The 23567-nt window shown below is 40.3% G+C and overlaps 1 protein-coding gene across 1 annotated transcript in view; it reads right to left on the minus strand.

Annotated features, from left to right (window-relative positions):
• Positions 1-9494, minus strand: part of LOC122925925 (amiloride-sensitive sodium channel subunit beta-like) — a 33664-nt gene extending 24170 nt beyond the window's left edge. The window contains exons 1-7 of the mRNA XM_044277269.1: positions 9148-9494; positions 7772-7893; positions 6312-6475; positions 5293-5397; positions 3736-3856; positions 3580-3652; positions 3286-3343 (exon numbers count right to left, since the gene is read on the minus strand). Coding sequence (XP_044133204.1) covers positions 3286-3343; positions 3580-3652; positions 3736-3856; positions 5293-5397; positions 6312-6475; positions 7772-7893; positions 9148-9494 — 990 coding nt within the window. The remainder of the gene's footprint in view (positions 1-3285; positions 3344-3579; positions 3653-3735; positions 3857-5292; positions 5398-6311; positions 6476-7771; positions 7894-9147) is intronic.
• Between the last annotated feature and the right edge of the window lie 14073 nt (positions 9495-23567).

Raw genomic sequence — 23567 nt, forward strand, 5'->3', positions numbered from 1 at the left:
CACCTCGTTGCTCCTAGAGGTTCATTTGCATATAATAAAACATAATTTTTCACAGCAATGTGGGCATATATGAACATGAGACCCAATGGCGTGCCTATGGGGGGCGGTCCGCCCCAGGTGCTGGCTCTCACGGAGGTGCCAGGCCCAGAAGCAATGAGCGCTTCCATCAATACAGGCATCGCGCGCCTGTGTCGGGATGCAACAGCACAGTGAAGTGTGCACACCTTCCTCTGCGAGCAAGCGCCTGGACATAGGTGAGTATTTATCTTTTAGTTTTTTTCTAGTTTTTTTATTTTATGTGCCAACCTTGGGGGACATGTAGGGGAAAAATATTATGGTGGGATACTGTGTGGGGGCAAATTATTATAGGAGGGATTACTATGTGGGGGCAAATTACTATATAGGGCAGTGTGGGTGACACTACTGTACGGGGGCAGTGTGGGGGAAATTGCTGTATGGGGGAAATTACTATATGGGGGCAGTGTGGGGGAGATTACTGTGTGGGGGCAGTGTGGGGGAAATTACTGTATGGTCCCGAGGCACTGTGGGGGAAATTACTGTATGGGGGCAGTGTGTGTGGCAAATTACTATATGGGGGCAGTGTGGGGAAAATTACTATATGTCAGTGTGGGGGAAAATTACTATATGGGGGCAGTGTGGGGGAAATTACTGTGTGGGGCAGTGTGTGGGAAATTACTGTAAAGGGGCAGTGCAGGCAAATTACTTTATGGGGCAGTGGGGGGGGGGGGGGGAATTACTGCATGGGGAAGTGTGGAGGAAATTACTGTGTGTGGGAAATTACTGTGGGGGGGGGGGCAGTGTAAGGGAAATTACTGTATGGGGCAATGTGGGGGAAATTAATGTATGGGGGCAGTGTGGGGGAAATTACTATATGGGGGCAGTGTGGGTGGAATTACTGCGTGGGGGTAGTGTGGGGTAAATCAGTGTTTCCCAACCAGTGTGCCTCCAGCTGTTGCAAAACTACAACTCCCAGCATGCCTGGACAGTCTTTGGTTGTGCGGTCATGCTGGGAGTTGTAGATTTGCAACAGCTGGAGGCACATTGGTTGGGAAACACTGGGGTAAATTACTGTATGGGGGCAGTGTGGGGCAATTTACTTTATGGGGCAGTGTGGGGGAAATTACTATATGGGGCAGTGTGGGGGAAATTACTATATGGGGCAGTGTGTGGGAAATTACTTTATGGGGCAGTGTGGGGGAAATTACTATATGGGGCAGTGTGGGGGAAATTACTTAATGGGGCAGTGTGGGGGAAATTACTGTGTGGGGGAAATTACTGTGGGGGGCAGTGTGGGGGAAATTGCTGTATGGGGCAGTGTGGGGCAAATTACTATATGGGACAGTGTGGGGCAAATTACTGTATGGGGGCAGGGAGGGGGGTGTTGCTTATGGGGAGGCACTGTAGGGGCAATTCTATTATTTCTGGGGACACTATACAGGGATTATTGCCTGGAGCACAATATAGGCTGTTATTATTACTGGGGGCACTATAGGAGACATTATAGCTGCTGTAGACACTATAGGGACATTTGGGGTAATTTATCGAACTGGTGTAAAGTAGGACTGGCTTAGTTGCCCATTGCAGCCAATCAGATTCCACCTTTCATTTTTGACAGCTCTTTTGGAAATCCAGTTGTACTTTACACCAGTTTGATAAATGACCCCAATTATGTCTACTGGGGTCACAATTTTTTCAGCACTATAGTACCTGGGACATTGGGGGGCACAACGGGCACAGTATTGGGGACAGCAGCAGGATGACACTGTGGGGACACCAGGATGGGGAGGTTGATGGAAAAATGTAGAAATTTAACGTGTCTGTGTTACAAACTCTGTAGAGACGAGATGCGGCTGAAAAAATTTCTCATGGCAGTCTAATGGAGGAGAAGAGGAAAGAGAAGGTCTACATGACAGGAGATGTCCCTGGATGTAAGAGGTATGTGGTCAAGTGGGGGGGGGGGGGGCAGAAAAAGGACCCGCCCAAGGTGCCAAACACCCTAGGCACGCCACTGATGAGACCCACACAGATGCCTTCAGCTGCCAAGCACACATATAACAGGTCATACAGTTTCATAGGCACAAGTCTGCTGACTCATGCCCTTTAAAGAGGACACAGCACTCACACAAATGCCATGTTCCCATTAAACAGATGATCGGTTGGGGTGCTGGGAGTCGGACCCCTGCTGATCTGATATTAATGACCTATCCTAAGGATACTATAAGTCATCAATATAATGCAACCCCTTTAAGCACCCATGTAAAAGTATATTTTAATGAATATAATTAATCACATACACTCCCTTAATTATTATTATAATTATTATTGTGCCTGTAACTGCATCCGATTCTCTTGTATTCTCTCACTAGTATGGAACTGGTATAAGACCAGGCATGGGATTCATCCAGTTCCCTCTGGTTCTCCACATCCATTTGTTATAATTACCACTGGATCGAAGAACCGCGTTACCGGCTGAGTCCACTCTGGCGGTGGCAGGGCAGCTGGAGATGTTCACTTCCATTGCTTCGCGCACCAATGATAGTTTAGTGTATATATGGTGTATTTTTGTATGTGTTGCATATATATGATTGCATGTATATGTAAACATGTGTCGTGACGCTGCGTGTCCGCCGTTGAGTAGGGAATCTGTGGTTAAAAATTTTAATCCCACCCCCGGAATAAGGCCACTTTATGGTCATTATATGGCAATATTACTGGTTATGTTGGTGCTTCTTTAATAATAGTGTATACTTGTCCCTGACTAAACAAAGGTATACCACTACTTGGCCTTGTGATTAGGTGTTTCTATGTTCCATTATTGTTTTATTTTTGTTCATAGTGTGGTTTACATATTTGCCAAAGCATGCATTGCATGCCTCTAGTTTTGAGTATGGTTGAGGATAATGTATGTGGACTGGTGGGGGGTTTGTGTGCCTTGGCTGTTTTTTGGCCCAGTCCGGCACCTGCATAAAAAGTTAATGACTAATTTTAGTCTCTACTGTTTCCTCCTGTGTCTTTTGCTCCTTTTCTCAAAGTTCTTAATTGTCTACTTTTACTTGTCTACATCCCTTTTCATTGTTTCCGCAGTGATCACTGACTGCTCCCTTAGTTCCTGGGTCTCACAGCAGCTTCTCTGTCTGCTACCCTGGCCCTAATTTATTTATGAATGATCCTAATAACTGTTTCTACATCTTTATTATTGTCATATTAGTACTGTATATTGTTGATCACATTACCATCTATCTAAAGTCGTTGAGGGAAACTTACCAAGTACGTATTGCTGGGCCATTGGGATGATGACAGAGTAAGTTCAAAAATCTCCTCACTATTAACAGAAATACAAGTTACCTTTGTGATTGTGATAACTCTACAACACAAATTAAGTAACTAGTCAACATAGAAATAATGCATTTCATATGTTTTAGAAGGAATTACCAGTTTTATGTTCTAGAATTGGTTTTGACGTACATGTTACATAAATGTTATACATTAGATAAACTGGAAAGTCCTGAGATTACTATGAATAATATGATGGATCTGTTTTGCTGTGATGATACTTACTCACACTGAAGAGGACAGTGACATTTGAGTTGGTCGTGGGATAGTTTATATTCATACATCTCCACACAACGATCTGGTGAGAGAATATACTATCTCAGGTTACTGGATTGTTTTTGCCATAAGTTATTGTACATAACCTAGAGAATATATACTTACTCACTGAGGACTCACTGATATTACACAGAGGTACATCCAATTCAAGGGGTGCTGGGAACTCCCACATTCTACAGCCACAATTCTTGATCATCTTAGTCTGAGCACAGCTCTTTTTACAAGCCTGGGGACAAGTGCAAACATACACAACTGTATGACACATTATACACACAACTATCTACAAATGTGCTTTTAGCTGATTTATGGCTTCCTCCTTCTCTAACTCAGCAGCATCTCCAGTTACAAAAGTTTTGCAGTTACACAGCATTATATGCATACATATGTGAAGCATAAAAACATATAGTTGTATATTATCGTCTATTCCAAATAAAGATTATGCAACATACCCTGCAACTGTGCAATGCAATATTTTTCATCAAACTGGTCAATAGCTGCTTTTTAAGATACTGTATGTTGTGCACTGCATTAGTAGGGAGCTTCCCACAAAAAAAGTATTCCTATGCAATGCATAGGACATTTCAAATGAAGTATTATTGCAACATACATGCTATACAAATACTATATATATATATATATATATATATATATATATATATTACATTATCCTCTATGATATCACCCCCTGCAGTTTGTTCTGTGGCCAGAATTCTGTCTCCCCTTCTCCTGTACTCAGTGGTGGACCAGTACCTTCCATTCTTTTCCTCCTCTCTGTGCCGGCATGTTGATTTGCTAGTGAAGCCCCGGTACCTTTCATTCATTCATCCTTAGTTCTACATTAATAGATATATATATATATATATATATATATATATAGCTATGTATCTCCTTAGACAGTGGAGAAGGAAATTGTGAAGGCATTTCATACCATAGTACTATTTATTAGCGAGGGCTCTTTGTGAGGGAATATTCTGTATGTAGAGGAGAGATAGAGGAGAACAAAACGTAAACTGTGCAAGAACTAACTGCAGTGTACTCCTGAGAGATGCAGGGGCTTGATGGTCACATTGGACGAGTTCCTGCTCAATAGTGTTGAGCGCGAATATTCAAATCGCTAATTTTAATCACGAATATCGCCACTTCTAGAATTCGCGAATATTTAGAATATAGTGCTATATATTCATATTTGCAAATAGTGTTGAATATTCTAATCGCGAATTTATCGCAAATATTTTACAATGCCGATTTTAGCAATGAAGTAAACAATGACTGGAGATCACGAATTTATGGCGAATATTCGAATATTGCCTATTGCCGCTCATCACTACTGCCCTCAACCATAAATAATGTGAAGCGATCAGAGCTGCAGTGGAGTGAGTAGAGAAGCTAAAAGGCTGAAATTACACCAGAGGGCAGCATTTTTTTGCATTATTATAGTTAAAATAATAATGTGCATCATTATGTTTGGCAGTCCCATAGAGTTTGACTGGAGCGGCAGTGCATATGAGCGACCATTCAAACAAGCGACCCTCAATCTCAACATCAGTGGATATTGGACTCCCACCTATCAGACACTCTCACCTACTTTGTTGTGGATAGGTGACAGCATGTACTTCTGGAATAACCCTCTGAGAAGATGGTTCAATTTGGTTGAGTACTCACCTCTCTACTATAGTCTGTACCATAAACATCGGTATAATAGTTTTTTATATTTTGGCCACTACTACAGCGACTGTTGTAAGGTTCTTCCAAACGTTTGACATGAACCTGTCATAAAGAGACATTTCTTTTTATTTCCATTATTCCACATATGATGCATTTATTTAGAAATGATGCATTTACAAGGTTCTTTTATTGATGCTGGCTAATGTCTGATGTCTGTTTGACCAAGGGAAATCATATCTTCAGTTATGATTTAATTGCACTTTATAAAGGCTGATTTAACGTATTATCCTAAAATCTTACCAGTCCCAGTATTTGCATTTGTGTAGGGGTACTTCACACTTTCTTATTTGCACTTTTAAGCAGAGTCTTAGTTTTCACATGTAACCAAGACTTCAGCTTAGCATGTAATTGTTTGTTTGCCTGACCATATGTCAGAGATATCTGTCATAGCTGGTCTAATAGGAAATCCTGAGACAGGTATTTGTTTGTGAGTCAAAAAATAAAAATCTACAAGACAGGTGTCATTGCAGAAATGCAGCAGATTGTGTTGCAGAAATTGTTGTTTTGTTAGAAAGCACATGGATTTAGATGAATGGAGCTCATTTACAGTTGCAGCCATTTTAACATCTACAGTGTGTGAATCCAACCCAAAAGGTATTTGCCATAAATGAGTACTAAAGAGGAACTCAGCCAATAAAGGCTATGTTTTGTATAATAAAAAAATATATATTTTTAAATTGATTCCTTAACATTTTCAAGGTCTCTGCTTGATGTTATTCAATAAGAACCAACTTTATTTACTTCACTTGGAATTGCCCAACTCCTTGAAAGACAAAGCTCTGATAATATTACCTCTACCAGCATGTCCATGACAGAATTATAATTTGTGGAAGTAAACAATGATTATTTTATTTGAAGATCGTGGGTTGTCATTGAAGCTATCTACGTGTATAGAAATTACAATTAGTTATGAGAAATTCAGTGAATGTAAATTGAGGACTTTTTACCAAACATACCTTTACAACACCAATGTCTGACTCCTGTCCAGGGGGGACATTAACTCCTTCATCCTCAGGGAATGGCATCTTCCCTTGTCCATGCAAGACTACTCTCAGTCCAGCAGCTGTGCTCAAGCTCCTGATATACTCATGCTGCTCAATAAAAAGCTCCATTGTCAGACCTGTTGGTAAAACATGAGCAGTCACTTCATATGTGTCACGGACGGTGTACAGGAAACAAGACAAAGCAACATGCATATATGACTCACTGGATCCAAAGCTAAGGAACCAAAAGGGAGACCCCTGCACAAGACCTAGCACTTTCCCTGGTTGCTCAGCCTATGCAAAGATCCCAAAAGTGGAAGGTTGCATATCCACGTACCTCGACTATATAACCCCTGAACACCCTACAATAGTGAGGGGACACGACCACCGGCTCCCTACACCAGACACGGAGGGAGGCAGGGTCACCCGGGATCCAGCAAACAGAAAATAACAGATAAATGTACAGCACTTAACTTTGTAGCAGACTGGGAAACAGGATCAGCTTGCACACACACTCCAGGAAGAAGTATAAGCCGCCCAGTAAAGCATTATGGGGAGGAATTTAAAGGGAAGCAATCAGTCCAACTACATGACAGCTGAGAGAGGCTAACGAGATGAGGAACTGAATACCACAACAAAGAAAACTCAAGGAGGAGGTTCTGAAAGGCCTCTGTCAGAGCTTCTCAGCTGTCTGGTTGTGACAATATGACTATATAGAACACATATCAAAAACATAAGCCAAGTCCTCAGATAATATACCACAGAAATATATTCACTATTCATTATGTATACATAAAGTATAATGCACTTTTTATTTAGCTTTATAACAGGTCTACCAGGAACATATTCCTTTCTTATATTTATAGTGCAGATTGGTATTGACTGAGCTACAGTCAATTATTTCTTCAGTTATGAAGTAGTACAACGCCTCATTACATGGAGATTGATTCAAAAGTTCTAATAGCAGTTATAGACCTCCTATCACCTAAGCTTTTTAAAGGGGTTGTCCCATGGAAAATATTCGAAAGTTTTCAAACCAGCACCTAGATCTGAATACTTATATAATTGCATGTAATTAAAAATCCTCTTTGTTTTTCTTTCTTATTTCTTTGTCCTGCTCACTAAGATGGCCGCATATGCTCAGTTCATCCTTCAACTGCCCCCTGAGCTGTGATAGGGAGACCTGAGACACGCCCCCTTAGCTGCAGCAGAAAAGACACTCCTCTTGAGCTGTCAGCTTGATATAAATCTAGCAAAGCAATGAATGGGGAGATCTCTGGATCCCTGTGAGGTACAGGGCTGGTACATTAGTCATGGGATAACCCCTTTAAGAAAAACAATAAGTGAGAGGAACCTTGGTCAGTCTACAAGCATCAAACCAGATGAAATAATTTGATGCAGCATACAAGACTTTTAACTTAATATGACATCACCATAACTGAAGCCAGCCTTAGTAGCATTTAGGACCTCAACTTCCTTTCTTGCAGACTGATTTCTTGGTCCATTGAAAGTATAGCAGTTCCCGAGCTTGGGATTTAAGAAAGGAGTAAAGAAGCTGAAATAGAGAACATATTCATTCATACATTATTCAGATGGAATTGTGTATTTTTATTGATGTGACAGTCACATAAACATATATAAATACTATACGCCATACACAGCATTTTTACCAAACTTTTCGATTTTTATCCCTTTTCCAACACACTCGCTAATTTTTTTTTTTTAAGTGAGCCAGACGTGGCCTGTAAGGGGTTCATTTAACAATATCTATGCCAGGAAACCAGCACACATTATACCTGAAATCTACACCAGCTCCTTACTGCTGAGGATTTATTTTTTGTGGCACAGGCCTCCCAGGGATCTGCCAAAACATAACATTTGAGCATTGTATGCCAGCTACCTTTCTTGTAGACTGGTGTCAGAAGGGCTAGTTTTAATAAATTCCCCCCTATGTATTTGTTCTCTAGATTTAAAGACATATAATTCATATCCCACAAAGGTGTCCTCAATGTGATTCTTCGAGTAGTATTGAAGTCCTATACATTGAATAATGGTTCTCCAGCACAGAAGACTCACTAAGCTAAAGAAGGCAATATGTTATTATATTATTCTAATCATTCAACTTCACAGTGCCACTGTTTGATTCTAAGTGGAGTTACCTCTTAAATGCAACATATTTGAACACAGACATACTGTAATGCCTCAAAGGGATCTGGCAGAACATCCATTGTTAACTATTACAAATCATTTATGACCTGCTCCACAATATATCAATGTGCAGCATGAAATATGGTCCTTACGGAACATTTTTGTTTACAAGGAAGGAGAACTTCTCTTTTGTGTTCTGACTCTTACTCGAATCTCCACATCTAGATACATATCCATTCTGTATATACAGGGATAATTATCCCATGCTTTAAATCAATGTTTTAATGAAACGGTTCAGACCTGTCCACTGGAATGATACTCGTCAATGGTACCAGGTTCCGGCACCTGCACAAATGAGCTTGTGTGCCTGTATACACAATGAATACCACAGTCTCTTCATATGCTAATTGTCAGGGGTACTGAAGTTGGACCTCTTACTGGCTAAAACAACAATAGGTCCTCAAGAGAAGGCACCTTCAAGCATAATACAAATGTGTTCAATAGCTTTTTAATATCATTCAATAGCTATATTTCATGTTCTTTATCTATCTTATTAAATATAACCCTTTTAAGAGAGCTGCAGGTGCAGGGTGAATAGCATTACATTACCAAGCGCAAAATATTCTACACTTTATGTGGCCCCAATATGGTTTGTGCTAACCTTTCATTGCAGGACTCATCATGGAAGACACAGGAAATAAGCATATCTTCGAGCCGGTGTCCTAAAACCATCTGTTCCTGGTTACTTAGCTGTGACAAGGCAAAAGCAAAGTTTCTTTCCCTTGCGTTACTGGGTAAACTATGTTCCCATTCATGACCTGATGTTAATGACAAATGGTCAGTTAGAGCCTTGTATCTTGAAGAATTAAGCTGGGACATGCGAGCACGATTAAGATTGCAAAAAGTGATGGCTGGAAATGGAAGCCTGGCGCTGTTTACAAGTGTGACCTTCTCTTGCGTGGGATGTTGCAGATAGGTGGCTGTTAACTGACTGCACTGCCATAACATGCAGCCCAATACCAGAAACACAAAAGCTGCCCAACAACAGCTCCTCCATCTGTTCCGTGAATGTATGATGTTTGGCACTCCATGAGCACTAGTGTGACGAAGAGTATGGCTGCAAATTGAGCGTAAAGAAGTCCTCTGATGCCATCCCATGGCTGTGTGAAGGCTCAAAGGTCAAGCAATCATCTCCTACATGCAAAAGAATATGAAGATGAACAAATTATGTCTCCTTAAGAATCTTAGTCCCTTTAGCAGTTTACAAGCCCAGTAACTGGAATGATAAAACAGATAAGCGGGTAAGCTAAGGTTATGGTTTATATAGCCCAACCTATGTTAATAGATGACAATTGCATCTCAAGAGATCATTTCCTAGTGTTAATTAGTAGACAGGTAATTAAATCTAAAGAAAGCTGCTTTCAATGAGATTTTAGAAGTCCTAGTACAGGGATTGGAAATCTGTAAGCTTAGTGTTCTCCTTAACAATATTTATCCTTTACAGCGATACTTTAATGACTTTTCAATGGTTTCCTATGATTAATTACTTCTGCTTGTAATATGAGATTAGATTTTGTGTTACACCATTTTGGATACTGTATATTAATGGTGTAGTATTTCTTGGATAAATACATTTTAGTTTCCAAGATGGAATGGTCTAAATTATCCAAGCCATATTTTGTCAAACCTTTTTCAATAAAATAAATGTTGGAATAAAACAGTAGAGGGTCTCTAGTGGTCTAGGAGCTACCAGTTCTTTTTGATGATCTGGCTTGTGGGTGAAGTTACAATGGAGACTGCAATTTAAAGGGAACCTGTCACATTGGACATGTTCATATTTTGCTTTGAAGTCAAGACAGTTGTCCTATCAGTGATTAAAAGCTATCTCTGTTTTCACTGTCACAGAGGGCAGGCTGTCAATCACTGATAAGACTGCCTGCTTGACTTCAAAGCCCAGAATGAGTAGGAATTTTAATGACTGATATACCTGTTTTACTAAATCTTTTCCTATAAAGCTATATATCAATCCGCTCAGGTCCTCCTGCTCTATAACATACTGCCTGCAGATTACATCACATTTTCATGGTGATGGGTTCACTTTAAGTCCTTGTTCTGTACAACTTATCTGCTCCATCAATCAATTGCTCTTTTGGGTTGAAAATATCCCAATCCAACACTGATTAAAACCTTAAGCAGCATTATTTATGTCAGAACGATTTAATACCTACTGAAGTCAGAACTGTCAGAGACACCAACTCCTCATAGAGGAGTCAAGGGTACAAAGTACTAATAAACAGCAAAAAACACCAACATGAAACCATAGTCATAGAAAACAAGCACCATAATGTACATATTATATGATAAAATAAGTATTATTTACCAAATGCTATTGTAAATTAAAGGGTAACCCCTCTAATGATACTGTAGTAAAGCATTGGCAATTTGCATTCTGGGAATTTTACAATATGCAACACTACTCAGCTTTGAAATTGCAACACCGAGAAAGAAAAGTCATTGAATTAAGAAATCACAGGTTTGATACACATGTTAATAATATTCAAATTATAAAAAATGCAAAGAAAATATTCAAAACATCTTAATTTATTAAACATCAAATAGGAGTGCCATGTGTAAAAATACATACACTTATATGCCTTGCCATGCTATCAATGCGATTATAATTGGCTGTCTGAGGAATGTTCTGCCATGTTGCATGCACTTGGCTACACAAATCATCAAAATCTGCTGCTGGCATCTCTATTTGCAATTGCCAACCAATGATGTCCCAGATATGCTTGATGAAAAACAAGTCCAGAGATGCTTCAGGCCATGGTAGCATGTTTAGGCCATGCAGGCTCCTTACAGTAGCACAAGCAACATGTGGCCTGGTACTGTCCTGTTGAAAAATGTCTCCTGGGACACTTTGGAAAAATAGCTGCACCACTGGTTCTATGATCAAATCAATTTAGCGCTGAGCTGAAGCCTGAAATGAAGACTAGATGGGTCTTGCTATCATATATTATGCCAACGCACACCATAATCCCAGCAGTAGGGCTGGTGTTACATTCCCGTGTGAAGGCTTCCTCATGTCATTGCCCATGTGGTCAGACCAATCTTTGGCTATCATTGCATCTTAGACAAAAGTGCGACTCATTCCTAAAGAATATAGACCTCCATTTCAGCCCCCATTGTTGTCTTTCTATGCACCATGATAGATTTGAGAGCAGAGGTGTGATGTCAATGGAAAATCAGTAGCTGGATGACTAGCATCGTAGCCCAGTTTTATGCAAATGCCTTCTAATGGTCTCTGTAGATTTCTGTTTGCTGCTCTGTGCTTGGGATGTGATGTCCAATTTCACTTGCAGTACAGAATGGATGTGCCATTCTTCTCTAAATAGACAGTAAAGTACACATATATATGCCGCAATATATGCTACCAATTGTCCTAGAGAATGTTATATATAGTCTATTATCAGATTATTCCTGTTTGTGAAGAAAATTTTAAGGGCTATGGACGCCTTTGGGGCATTTTTTCTATTATACTGAAACATGTTTTTGGCTGAAAATCATTTTTGCATTTCATCTTTGATTTGGGCATGTCAGCTTAGAAGATCGTGCTGAGGAGGAGAGAGAAGTGCTGAAGAAGGAGGTGTCAGAAATACTGCTGAGGATGTCATATTCTACAGCTTGCTATGTACTGTAATACATACTGTAGAAGACTCTGAAGCCAAATAGTGCAGTTTTTTTTAAATGAAACTGCATTGAAAAATTAATTTAGCCCAAAATATATGCATTTAGGCAAAAAAATCCTTTCATAGGTATCCATAGCCTAAAGTGGGAAATTTAGGACTTATTTTAGTTGATCATGATAGAATTACCTAATACTGTACAATGACTACAAACCAGATCATTTTAATATGTGAAGTATATTTGCACTGATTTCCATAAAATTTGAATGGAGGAAATATCTATTGAGGACTTTTGTGGTGTTGGGACTAGGTATACTGTCTATATCCCTGGAGACTATCCTGTTTTGCATAGTATCTATGCATTAAGGGATAAAGAAGAGAGTGGCCTTCTACACCTTCACAGGGCTTAACTGACATATTCACAGTAATTGGTATTTTCAAGCTCAGTTAATCCAGCTGAGACTGGCATTTCCACCAGTGAATCAATAGGTTCCTGTCCATAAGCCTTTTACTGTACCTAGAGAACACTAAGCAAATGGTGCAATGTTTAATCTGTCAGTCTCTCAAGGATTTGTGAGAGTTTCATGTCAGATGATGAGAAACAAAAACATGCTGCCATGATGATTTAACTAACATACAGTCTAAAAGTAATTTAATTATATTATGTATATACAGTAGATAACAGTAGATAAAACTGGATCTGAAAAATTATTTCCAGATTTGTTTTTTGGAATGTTCTTTATTAAAGTCTGATGATGTCCTTTTATCAGTCATAGCCATTAAAATGTACTAGGGTTGTTTCGCATTCTGTAATTGGGTACCACACAGTCTTAAAGAGGGAGCTCTTCTACATAAGATAAGGATGGCATGTGATACCCCATATTTATTTTATCTGTGAAGGATCTTTCCTGACCAAGTACAGCATCAGTATCCTTGTCCCTCCTTGAGCAGGTATGGTGATCTCTAGTGTTGGGCGAATCGAAGTTAACAAAGTGGACTTCAATCCGAATTTCAGGAAAAATATCATTAGTCATGAAGTCGAATTTCCTCTCGCTTCGTGGTAACAAATACATTTTTCCTGAAATGGCAGTAAAAAAAAAAAAATAATACATACTCACTACATTATGCTGGCCGGGCGCAGTGACGTCTTCAGTGATGACGTCACCGTGCCTGGCCAGCGTGATCAAGTGGTGACATCATCACGTCGGCACACCCAAGATTTGTCGCATTTCTTCAATCAAGATGACCACAATGGCCTCTTTGCAAGCAAATGGATAAGGTGAGTATGTATATTTTTTTTAACAGATTAACCCCTGAAAAGCCAAAATTTTAATCTCAGTTTCTACGTTCAATGACGAGGGGGTGGAGGGGTGGCGGTGCGATCGTCGCTTCCCGTCATTGCGTCCGCTAAATACAATGGAATGCACTTTGTGACAAAGTAATTTGTAACAAATTGAATTTCTTTGTGAACTTTAGCAAAGTACCTGTTGCTGAATCAAATTTTTGATAACTTCGCTCATCTCTAGTGATCACTACAGGAATTGGTGGCCCTGGTAATCATCCTATCCATTGGTTTCAGAGAATGCATCGAAACGGGAGAAAAATCCCATGTTTGAAAAATGTTTGGTAGCCATTGTGGGCTGTGGACTTGTAGTAAATTCACAGTTCCAAGGAAAATCAATATAACAATAAAGGTGCCTTGGTGACGGGAAGAACCTTCCAGCCAGCCATAGAGATGGCAAAAATCAACGATGGTAGAAGCTGAAAACACACAATCAGATAGAGAACATATATGTGTATATATATATATATATATATATATAGCACAAAGGAAACAAATCAGAATATTATGCAAGACATCTCACCTGAAATGCACTAGTAAATTTGTCTTCAAGAGGTGCTAAAGCTGCAAGGAGTGCGATAGTAGTTGTTCCAATTAGGGATGAGCGAATCAACTTTAAACTGAACCCGAGTTTGGGAAATGTTTTTTTTTACAGTAGAAATGAATTTATGAAGTTATTATGCAAAGTAATAACTTTGGCTCATAGGAGCCAATACATTCTATTACTGTATGGAGCTCTCCCCCATATAGTATTCAAACAAAGTATTATGCGAATCGACTTTGGATGTTTCATCCAAAGTCGATTCGCTCATCCCTAGTTCCAATGTTAGCGCCAAGGGTGAGGGGCTGAGAAAAACATGCAAATACCTCAATGTTTTCTGGCGAGTGCTGTAATAGTAGTATAGCTAGAAATAGCAGCAACACAATGCACAGTGCAAAGATTCACAGAAAAGAGAATAGAATGGAGCTGCCAAAATTGTATTCCCAGATGAAAAACAGCTCTAGGCCATAAATGAGAACAATGACTATGACTTACTGTATCTTTCCTAACACTGAGTTTTATTAAAGGTGTATTCTCTTTTCAGCAAATACATGTATTTTTGGATAATGAGATGTTATTCAGTTCCCCGGTGTACTCTCTGTATCAAGATCACTGCTTAATGTGATTAACCGATTCACACAACTGGATGTTAATCTACATCCAGTTTGAAAGAGCATTCCTGCAAACTATATGCCACAGTTAACTGCTTTATTCTGGGGCACTGGCGAGTTGCCATGACACCCAAGGGCCTAAGAAAGAATTCCAGGCCTCAAATGGTTGTATTTCTACAAGAAAAAATATTATATACACACCAGTTAATCCCTTGGCATTTCGAGCACCCTCCCTCCCATTTATTGACATGACCACAGTAATGATGTGCCATATACCCCATGCTCTGCTGCAGCCAATCATTGGCCTCAGAGGTATACGGCACTAGACCAGTGGCTGTGGCTGTCATGCAGCTGTCACATAGAAGCCATGTGGGATGTGCATCTGTGTAACTTCTGCAGCCCTGCAAACACAGACCGGAAATAAGGACCAGAGTGGTGGAAAATATGGAGGATTAAGTTGGAACTAAGGCCCCTTTCACACGGGCGAGATTTCCGTGCGGGTGCGATGCGTGAGTTGAACGCATTGCACCCGCACTGAATCCTGACCCATTCATTTCTATGGGGCTGTTCACATGAGCGGTGATTTTCACGCATCACTTATGCGTTGCGTGAAAATCGCAGCATGTTCTATATTCTGCGTTTTTCACGTAACGCAGGCCCCATAGAAATGAATGGGGTTGCGTGAAAATCGCAAGCATCCGCAAGCAAGTGCGGATGCGGTGCGATTTTCACGCATGGGTTCTAGGTGACAGTCTATTCACTGTATTATTTTCCCTTATAACATGGTTATAAGGGAAAATAATAGCATTCTGAATACAGAATGCTTAGTATAATAGTGCTGGGAGGGTTAAAAAAAATAAAAAAGTTAACTCACCTTATCCCCATGATCGCCTAGTTCCCGGTCGGTCTCTTCTTTAGCTGTGGCTAAAGGACCTGTGGTGATGTCAGATCACATGCTCCATCACCATGGTGATGGACCATGTGATTGGAGCATGTGATCTGACATCACCAAAGGACATTCAGCCCAAGCCCACAGCTAAAGAAGAGACCGACCGGGAACTACACGATCATGGGGATAAGGTGAGTTAACGTTTTTATTTTTTTTTAACCCTTCCAGCACTATTATACTAAGCATTCTGTATTCAGAATGCTATTATTTTCCCTTATAACCATGTTATAAGGGAAAATAATAGAATCTTCAGAACATCAATCCCAAGCCCGAACTTCTGTGAAGAAGTTCGGGTTTGGGTACCAAACATGCGCGATTTTTCTCACGCGAGTGCAAAACGCATTACAATGTTTTGCACTCGCGCGGAAAAATCGCGGGTGTTTCCGCAACGCACCCGCACATTTTTCCGCAACGCCCGTGTGAAACCAGCCTAAGCCTCCTACTAAATTACAGAAAGAAGAGTTCTTGGAGACCAAGGAATTGATGCAGAAAATGTTTTGGAAACATTTATAAATTTTCTTTGTGCAATTATTTTCAGAAAGTGGAATATCCCCTTGAAGTATTATGCACTTCTGGGCAAACAACATGCATTTACCATTGTTTGACTAATGTTGAAGGGGTAATGATAAGAAGTAGTAATATCTGAATAATATCCAAGCTTAATTAACTAGAAAAAAATTACTTGCAATGTATAATCTGGTTTTACAAGGACAGAGGGAAATATAGTTAAGGAGCATTTTCAACCAAAAATGAAAAATAGCATTCTATTAAAAATAGATGTTACAGCAGCAAATAGTTACTCGAATATACTCGAATATTTTCTTAACAGCACACAAAATATAACCATACCTCTCTTGGGAAAATCCAGTCTCTGGATTGAGATTTCTCAGGATCAATGCAACAGATTTCCACAAGTATGGTAATTAGAGATGAGCGAAGTTTTTAACTATTCGATTTGGCCAATTTGCCAAAGTTAGCATAGAAATAAGATTTGTTCCAAATTAATTTGTCATAAATAGTTATAAATCAGGTAAACCCATACATCATGGTGGCTGAGGCAACGTATGGAGGGGGCTGCTGCAGTGACCCGGCTCCATGCGCGGCAGGTGCCGACTGTAGCATAGAGCAGACACCTGGCCACAATGATGGGGAACATCGATCCTGCCGAATCCTTTCATTTAACTCCTCAGATCCCAGGTTTGGAGGATACCAGATCCCAGGTAAAAAAAAAAAAATATAACACATTATAATATTAAAAGTTTAAATCATACCCCTTTCCCAATTTTACATATAAAAATATATAATATAAAAAAATAAACATATCGGGTATTGCTGCACCTGAAAAAGTCTGAGCTATTAAAATAGAAAAATAAATAAAAACATTGAGTAGTGAAGGACGAACATCGGCCAGGATGATTTGCGAACGCGATAAAATGTTCGCGAATCGCAAGTTCGCAGCGGACCCTATTCACTTTAAAAGCAGGTAAACCTGGAATACCTTCAGGTCACATTTGCAGCCACCAAATACTTACTAGAAGTGCACAAATACTCCCACAACATGGACAGTGACATACCAGATGTATTATTCAAATTTGCGATCTCATTTCATAATTTTTTTCAATGCAAAATATCGGCAATGTAATTTAATGTAATGCAATGTAATTTTCGCCTATGTATATGCATGGACTACCACAGCAATTGGGTTTCCACCAGACCGAAGTTGGATGTAATCAGAAAAGATGGTTGGCAATAATTTTCGTGACGTTGAGGAAGAATTTCTGATCACTGTAAGTAATTTGACATTAAAGCAGTGTATTTGATTACATTTCACATGCATGTTATAACAATCGCTGTATATGCAGATGGAGTGTTTAAAAAAGCGCCATTGGGTGCACTAAGTATTATTCTGAGAAATTGCCACTCCAGTACAGGCCCCAAAAATTAGCCAATAGGCATTCAAATGACAGCACACGACTAGGAAGGATTCTGTGGCTGGAGGGACAATAGGTAGTCACAGAATAAATATGTAACTGTTGGCCAGTTCAGGCCCCAAAAATTAGCAATTAGGCGTTCACTTGACAGCAAAGATCTTTGGATTCTGTGGCTGGAGGTACATTAGGCGGTCACAGGATGAATATGTAACTGTAGGCCAGTACAGGCCCTAAAAATTAGCCAATGGGCATTCACCTGACAGCAAAGAATTTTGGATTCTGTGGCTGGAGGTACATTAGGCGTTCACCGGATAAAAATGTAACTATCGGCCAGTACAGGCACCAAAAAATAGCCAATAGGCGTTCACCTGACAGCAAAGAACTTTGGATTCTGTGGCTAGTAGTACATTAGGAGGGCACAGAATAAATATGTAACTATAGGCCAGTACAGGCGCAAAAATTAGCCAATTGGCATTCACCTGACAGAAAAGAACTTTGGATTCTGTGGCTGGAGGTACATTAGGCGTTCACAGGATAAAAATGTAACTGTCGGCCAGTCCAGGCTCCAAAAATTAGCCAAAAGGCATTCAACTGACAGCAACAAACTTTTAATTCTGTGGCTGGAGGCCCCAAAAATTAGCCAATAGGCATTCACCTGGCAGCAAAGAACTTTGGATTCTGTGGCTGGAGGTATATTAGATGGTCACAGGATAAAAATGTAACTGTTGGCCAGTACAGGCCCCAAAATATTGTCAATATGGAGATACATTAGGCAGTCACAGAATAAATATAAAACTGTCGGCCAGTCCAGGCCCCAAAAATTAGCCAATAGGCATTCACCTGACAGCAAAGAACTTTGGATTCTATAAGTGGAGGTACATTAGGCGGTCAAAGGATAAATATGTAACTGTCAGCCAGTACAGGCCCCAAAAATTAGCCAATAGGCATTCACCTGACAGCAAAGAACTTTGGATACTGTGGCTGGAGGTACATTAGGTGGTTACAGGTTAAATATGTAACTGTCGTCCAGTACAGGCCCCAAAAATTAGTCAATAGGCATTCAACAGACATTGAAGAACTTTGGATTCTGTGGCTGGAGGTACATTAGGCGTTCATGGGAAAAATATATAACTGTAGGCCAGTATAGGCCCTAAAAAATATCTAATAGGCATTCACCTGACAGCAAAGAACTTTGGATTCTGTGGCTGGAGGTACATTAGCCTGTCACAGGTTAAATATGTAACTGTCGGCCAGTACAGGCCACAAAATTTAGCCAATTGGTATTCACCTGACAGCAAAGAACTTTGGATTCTGTGGCTGGAGGTACATTAGGCGTTTACAGGATAAATATGTAACTGTCGGCCAGTCCAGGCCCCAAAAATTAGCCAATAGGCTTTCAACTGACAGCAAAAAATGTGGGATTCTGTGGCTGAAGGCCCCAAAAATTAGCCTTAAAAATTTGCCAGTAGGCATTCACCTGACAGCAAAGAACTTTGGATTCTGTGGTTTGAGGTACATTAGGCGGTCACAGGATAAATATGTAACTGTCGGCCAGTACAGTCCCCAAAAATTAGCAGATAGGCATTCACCTGACAGCAAAGAACTTTGTATTCTGTGGCTGGAGGTACATTAGGCGTTCACAGGATAAAAATGTAACTGTCGGCCAGTACAGGCCCCAAAGATTAGCCAATAGGCATTCACCTGACAGCAAAAAACTTTGGATTCTATGGCTGGAGGTACATTAAGCGTTCACAGGATAAAAATGTAACTGTCGGCCAGTACAGGCCCCAAAAATTAGCCAATAGGCAATCACCTGACAGCAATGAAATTTGGATTCTGTGGCAGGAGGTACATTAGGCTGTCACAGGTTAAATATTTAACTGTAGGCCAGTACAGGCCACAAAATTTAGCCAATTGTGTAGTGTCCCACTAGGTAGGAGTGGGCACTACACAAGGGTCAATTGGGTAACGTGTTACTCCTGCTCACAAGGGGCAGTGATATTATATTTATCCATGCATTGTAATGTATTTTCTGTGTGTTTTTACATTGGTATGTTTCCCCTGTTAATGCTTAGCAGGCCTAGTTGGGTGTAGTTAGACATCCCAGACACTAGAGGGAGATAAATACTAGAGGGAGACCCTAGTATAAATGTCCAGGCCCAGACAGGGAGGGGTTAGATCATAGTCAGGAGTCTGTGGAGACAGAAGTGAGAAGGCACCAGCCAGAGAGCTGCTGAGGGCCTCCTCCTGACATGCAGCTAGATAGTCCTGGTTTCTAGTTGCACCAGGAGGCTAGAAGGAGTACAGCCTGCCTGGAGACCAGTAATCCAGCAAACACAGATGAGACACCCCAGTTGTAGGAGTGGACCTCCTGGGAGAAAACCTGCAGCCCCCTTCCAACCCAGCAGAGAAGTCAGCTGAGAGGCAGAGGTACTGTGATATACAGAGCAAGTGCCAATACTGGAGGAAGATTTTATATACCAAGGATTCAAGCCAGCAATTAGGCATCCGGGCCTTGGTATCCAGCCAGCTAGAATAGCTGAGAGATAGAGCAGCATTGTACTGCAAAGCATTAACTGTTTACCCTCCAAGTATCTTGCAAGATTTAAGCCTGCCGTGCTGCAAAGTGAACCTGCTGTGCATTTGTGCTATAAAGGACTGCATTATCATCTACTGCAATTGCCTGTGTAAAGTTGGACTGTTTTCCAAAGTAAATCAACGTTTGGTTTACCATCTGTGTACTCTATTAATACTCCTACAAATCGGTGTGCCCCTGTTACAGGCACTGGCGTCAAGATTCTTAAAGGGACCCTACCTCAGGCACTCAAAATACCTGCAACATCCAGGGCACCTCACACACCATCAGGCCTGGTCCCTATTTACAGAGTGTGCCCCAGAGGAACTAGTGTCTACCTCTCCTTCACTGTTGCATGCCTGCCCAGGGTTCCCCTCTAAAAAGTGAGTAACCCTCGATAGCCCATAACTGTGACCTCACTATCGCTATACCCTGCAGGTCTGGCGTGCTGCATAAATTGGCGACACGAACAGGATACGATCATTCCTGCGCCATTGCGGATACAAAAACTGTGTGCCGTTATTTGCCTTAAAGTGACCAAGCCCTAATTGTTTTATTGAAAATTGCTGGGCCAAAGAGAACTGTAATAATTTGCGGTGTGAAGATTATATTGTATGGACTGTTTGCCGTTTGCTTAAGCCACCGCTTGCTGTCTGTGAATAGACAGCGATTTTGCTCAAAGATGGCCGCTTAACCTGTTTGAATTTTATTGCTGTGTCATCTTCATACTAAATTGGCGGTAAAAATTGGTGCCTTCTGCTAAAAAGTGCGGGAAAGGCTATATGTCCGCGCCACCGCCCTGTCTGGACATTTGCATGTCTGTAGAAATGGAGTACCTGGGGGGCAGCCTCCCAGGGCAATGGGTGGATCTGTCTGGAATTATTGGCGCCACCCTGTCACTCTCCAGAGAAGGATCGAGCATGTTGAAGAGTGAAGACTGCTCTGCTGGGATGTCCGCGCCTGATCTGTTAAAAATTGACCTTATTGGTGTAGAGCAAGAGGATGCTCCCCCGGCCTACTCTCCGGGACCGGAGAGACCCACCTGCCCGCCACGGAGGATGCAACCTGAGACCTACTATGGTTCATGGAGAGACTTTTTCCAGCCCTCGTTTAAGTGGTTAATGGCAGAGATCCAGGAGGCCGCAATAAAGAAAACGACTAAGACTAAAATCTATTATGAAGAAATGGCAAAGACCGTCCCTGAGCGCCACACTGACACCCAACCCCGCCTGGATAGGAGAATGGGGTTGGTAGTGGCATTTGACAAGGACCGAGGCTTCGGTTTCATAAAAGACTATACTACCGGCAGAGACTTATATGTTAATCGGAGGTCCGTCAAGCGGAGCTACCTCCCAGAGCACCTACATAACCTCCGCGAGGTAAAGGAAGTTGAGTTTACCCCTGCCGAGGGCCTGCGAGGCCCCTACGCCACTGCCGTGTCCCATCCCAGAAAGAAAACGGAGGATTGGGAAATCAATGAGGATTATACTGGATGTGAGCACGAAACAGCGCACTCTCCAGAACCGGCCCATCATGCCTTTCAAGAACGGGGCTCCTTTATCGGCCCGAACGTCTTTTGGTAACTGACAGTGGTGGAAAAGAGGGTGAGTCTGTGGCCCTCACCTGAGCTGTGTTAAATATTGTCCAGCATTTCTTAATTTTGTAAGAGATGCTTCAGAAGGAGCCAACAAAATATGGAGAGTTCGTGATGAAAGATAAAAGTTAAAAGGATATAATTCGCATAAAAAGAAATAGTTACAAAGTTTAGGAAGAGAAAAATATAAAGTACAGCAGATGAATCTCAAAAGGTAACAAGAAAGCAATAAACCAATTTAAAATGAGTGAAAAAGTAATTCCCTTAAAGTAACGTGTATGTGTGAATGTGTGTGTGTGTAGAGAGCAACAGGTGTCTTGTCAAAGAATGCTCTCCCAATGTCATGGGACAAAGCCTTTTTATAGGTTGACTCTCTATAGAGTTACATTGTATCCTAAATTTACCATTATAACAGACATATATGCTTAACAAGTAAAACCCCTTACATCATGATTTTGTAAATTTTCCTTTTTTGTAAAGCTAATAATAATATGCTGAGGAAGAGGATTCCTAACCTTTCTAAATATTATTGTCGTCTCAAGAACTGTCAAAATTTACACTTCACACAAGTGCTGACCTTTCAAGGTCCTTAAAATACCCTATCCTACTAAAAAGTGTTAATATGTTATTTTACATTTCCCTCTGATTATTATTTTAAATCAAAATTTTCAATCATAACCTTCTAATTTAACCCAATTATTCACCTTTCGTATCACATTCGTATCACATTCATTCATTGACCATGTTATAGCACTTGGTTGATTGATCAATTTTTGATTCAGTATTCAATATAGAATTGGAATACTGAGTTCTTTTTAACATTTCTTTTAAAATGTTGTCTCCCTTATTAATTTCTTCCTTTATATTCCTATATGTTTTCCTAATCCTATACATAATAAAAAATTTGATAGATAACACACAAAAATATCACAATAAATATAATAATAATAGGATGGGACAAAGTATTCCCAACTGCTGTTTGTGCAGAAGATTTTTTTCTCAATGCGTGCATGGCAAGAAGTTTGATTATGGAAACAAGAATGATAAATCGCCTTATCTTGCTCTGGTAAACAGATTATTTTAGAAACAAAGTGTAGACATGAAGAAAGATCCAATTGTTCTATATGAGAACCATCATATGCAAATTCTGTATATTGCAATTGATAATAAATCAACTGTGTTTCACTCACAGGAATTCCTAAAACAATTATTGGAACGACCATTTGTTCTCTTCCAGCTACTGAAATCAATGAGGTCGCTGTACATGTGTTCTCATTACATCCTAACCACTTATTCACCCATAAATCTATATGTGTCATACTATCTCCAATTTTCCACCCAATCTTCATCAACTTTTCCTGTTATGGGAAAAATTGATGAATCCATTCTTTTCACATAATTCTGGGTTTCAAACCAAATTTCTTCTCGAGATTTTCCCACTCTTCCTAATTATATCTTATCATTTGTGAGGTCTCCAGACCATGTAGCTGACTCATTTCCTTTTATCGCAATACTCCAATAGAATCCATCTATCGATGTACACTCCCATGTACCTGTTCTATTGTTATGTGTGAATGTTCCTTGTCATTGAGTGAACTTTGTTTTGGGTCCTGCTGTTGCATGTAATTCAATGTGTGTATCATGTCTGAAGTGTAATTTAATACAACAGTTAATGCCATAACCCATGCAAAGACTTCCAGAAATGTCTCTGGAATTATCTTGAATTTGTTCTTCCAGAAAATCTTCAAGATGAAATCCTCTTCTCCTTCGTGTAAGGATTGAAGTCTCTGTATCATAGTCGCTCTTTTTATTATGAAAGAATTCTGCGAACTTAGTTGTGAACATCATC

Source organism: Bufo gargarizans, chromosome 2 (assembly GCF_014858855.1).
Source record: "Bufo gargarizans isolate SCDJY-AF-19 chromosome 2, ASM1485885v1, whole genome shotgun sequence".
Lineage (NCBI taxonomy): Eukaryota > Metazoa > Chordata > Amphibia > Anura > Bufonidae > Bufo > Bufo gargarizans.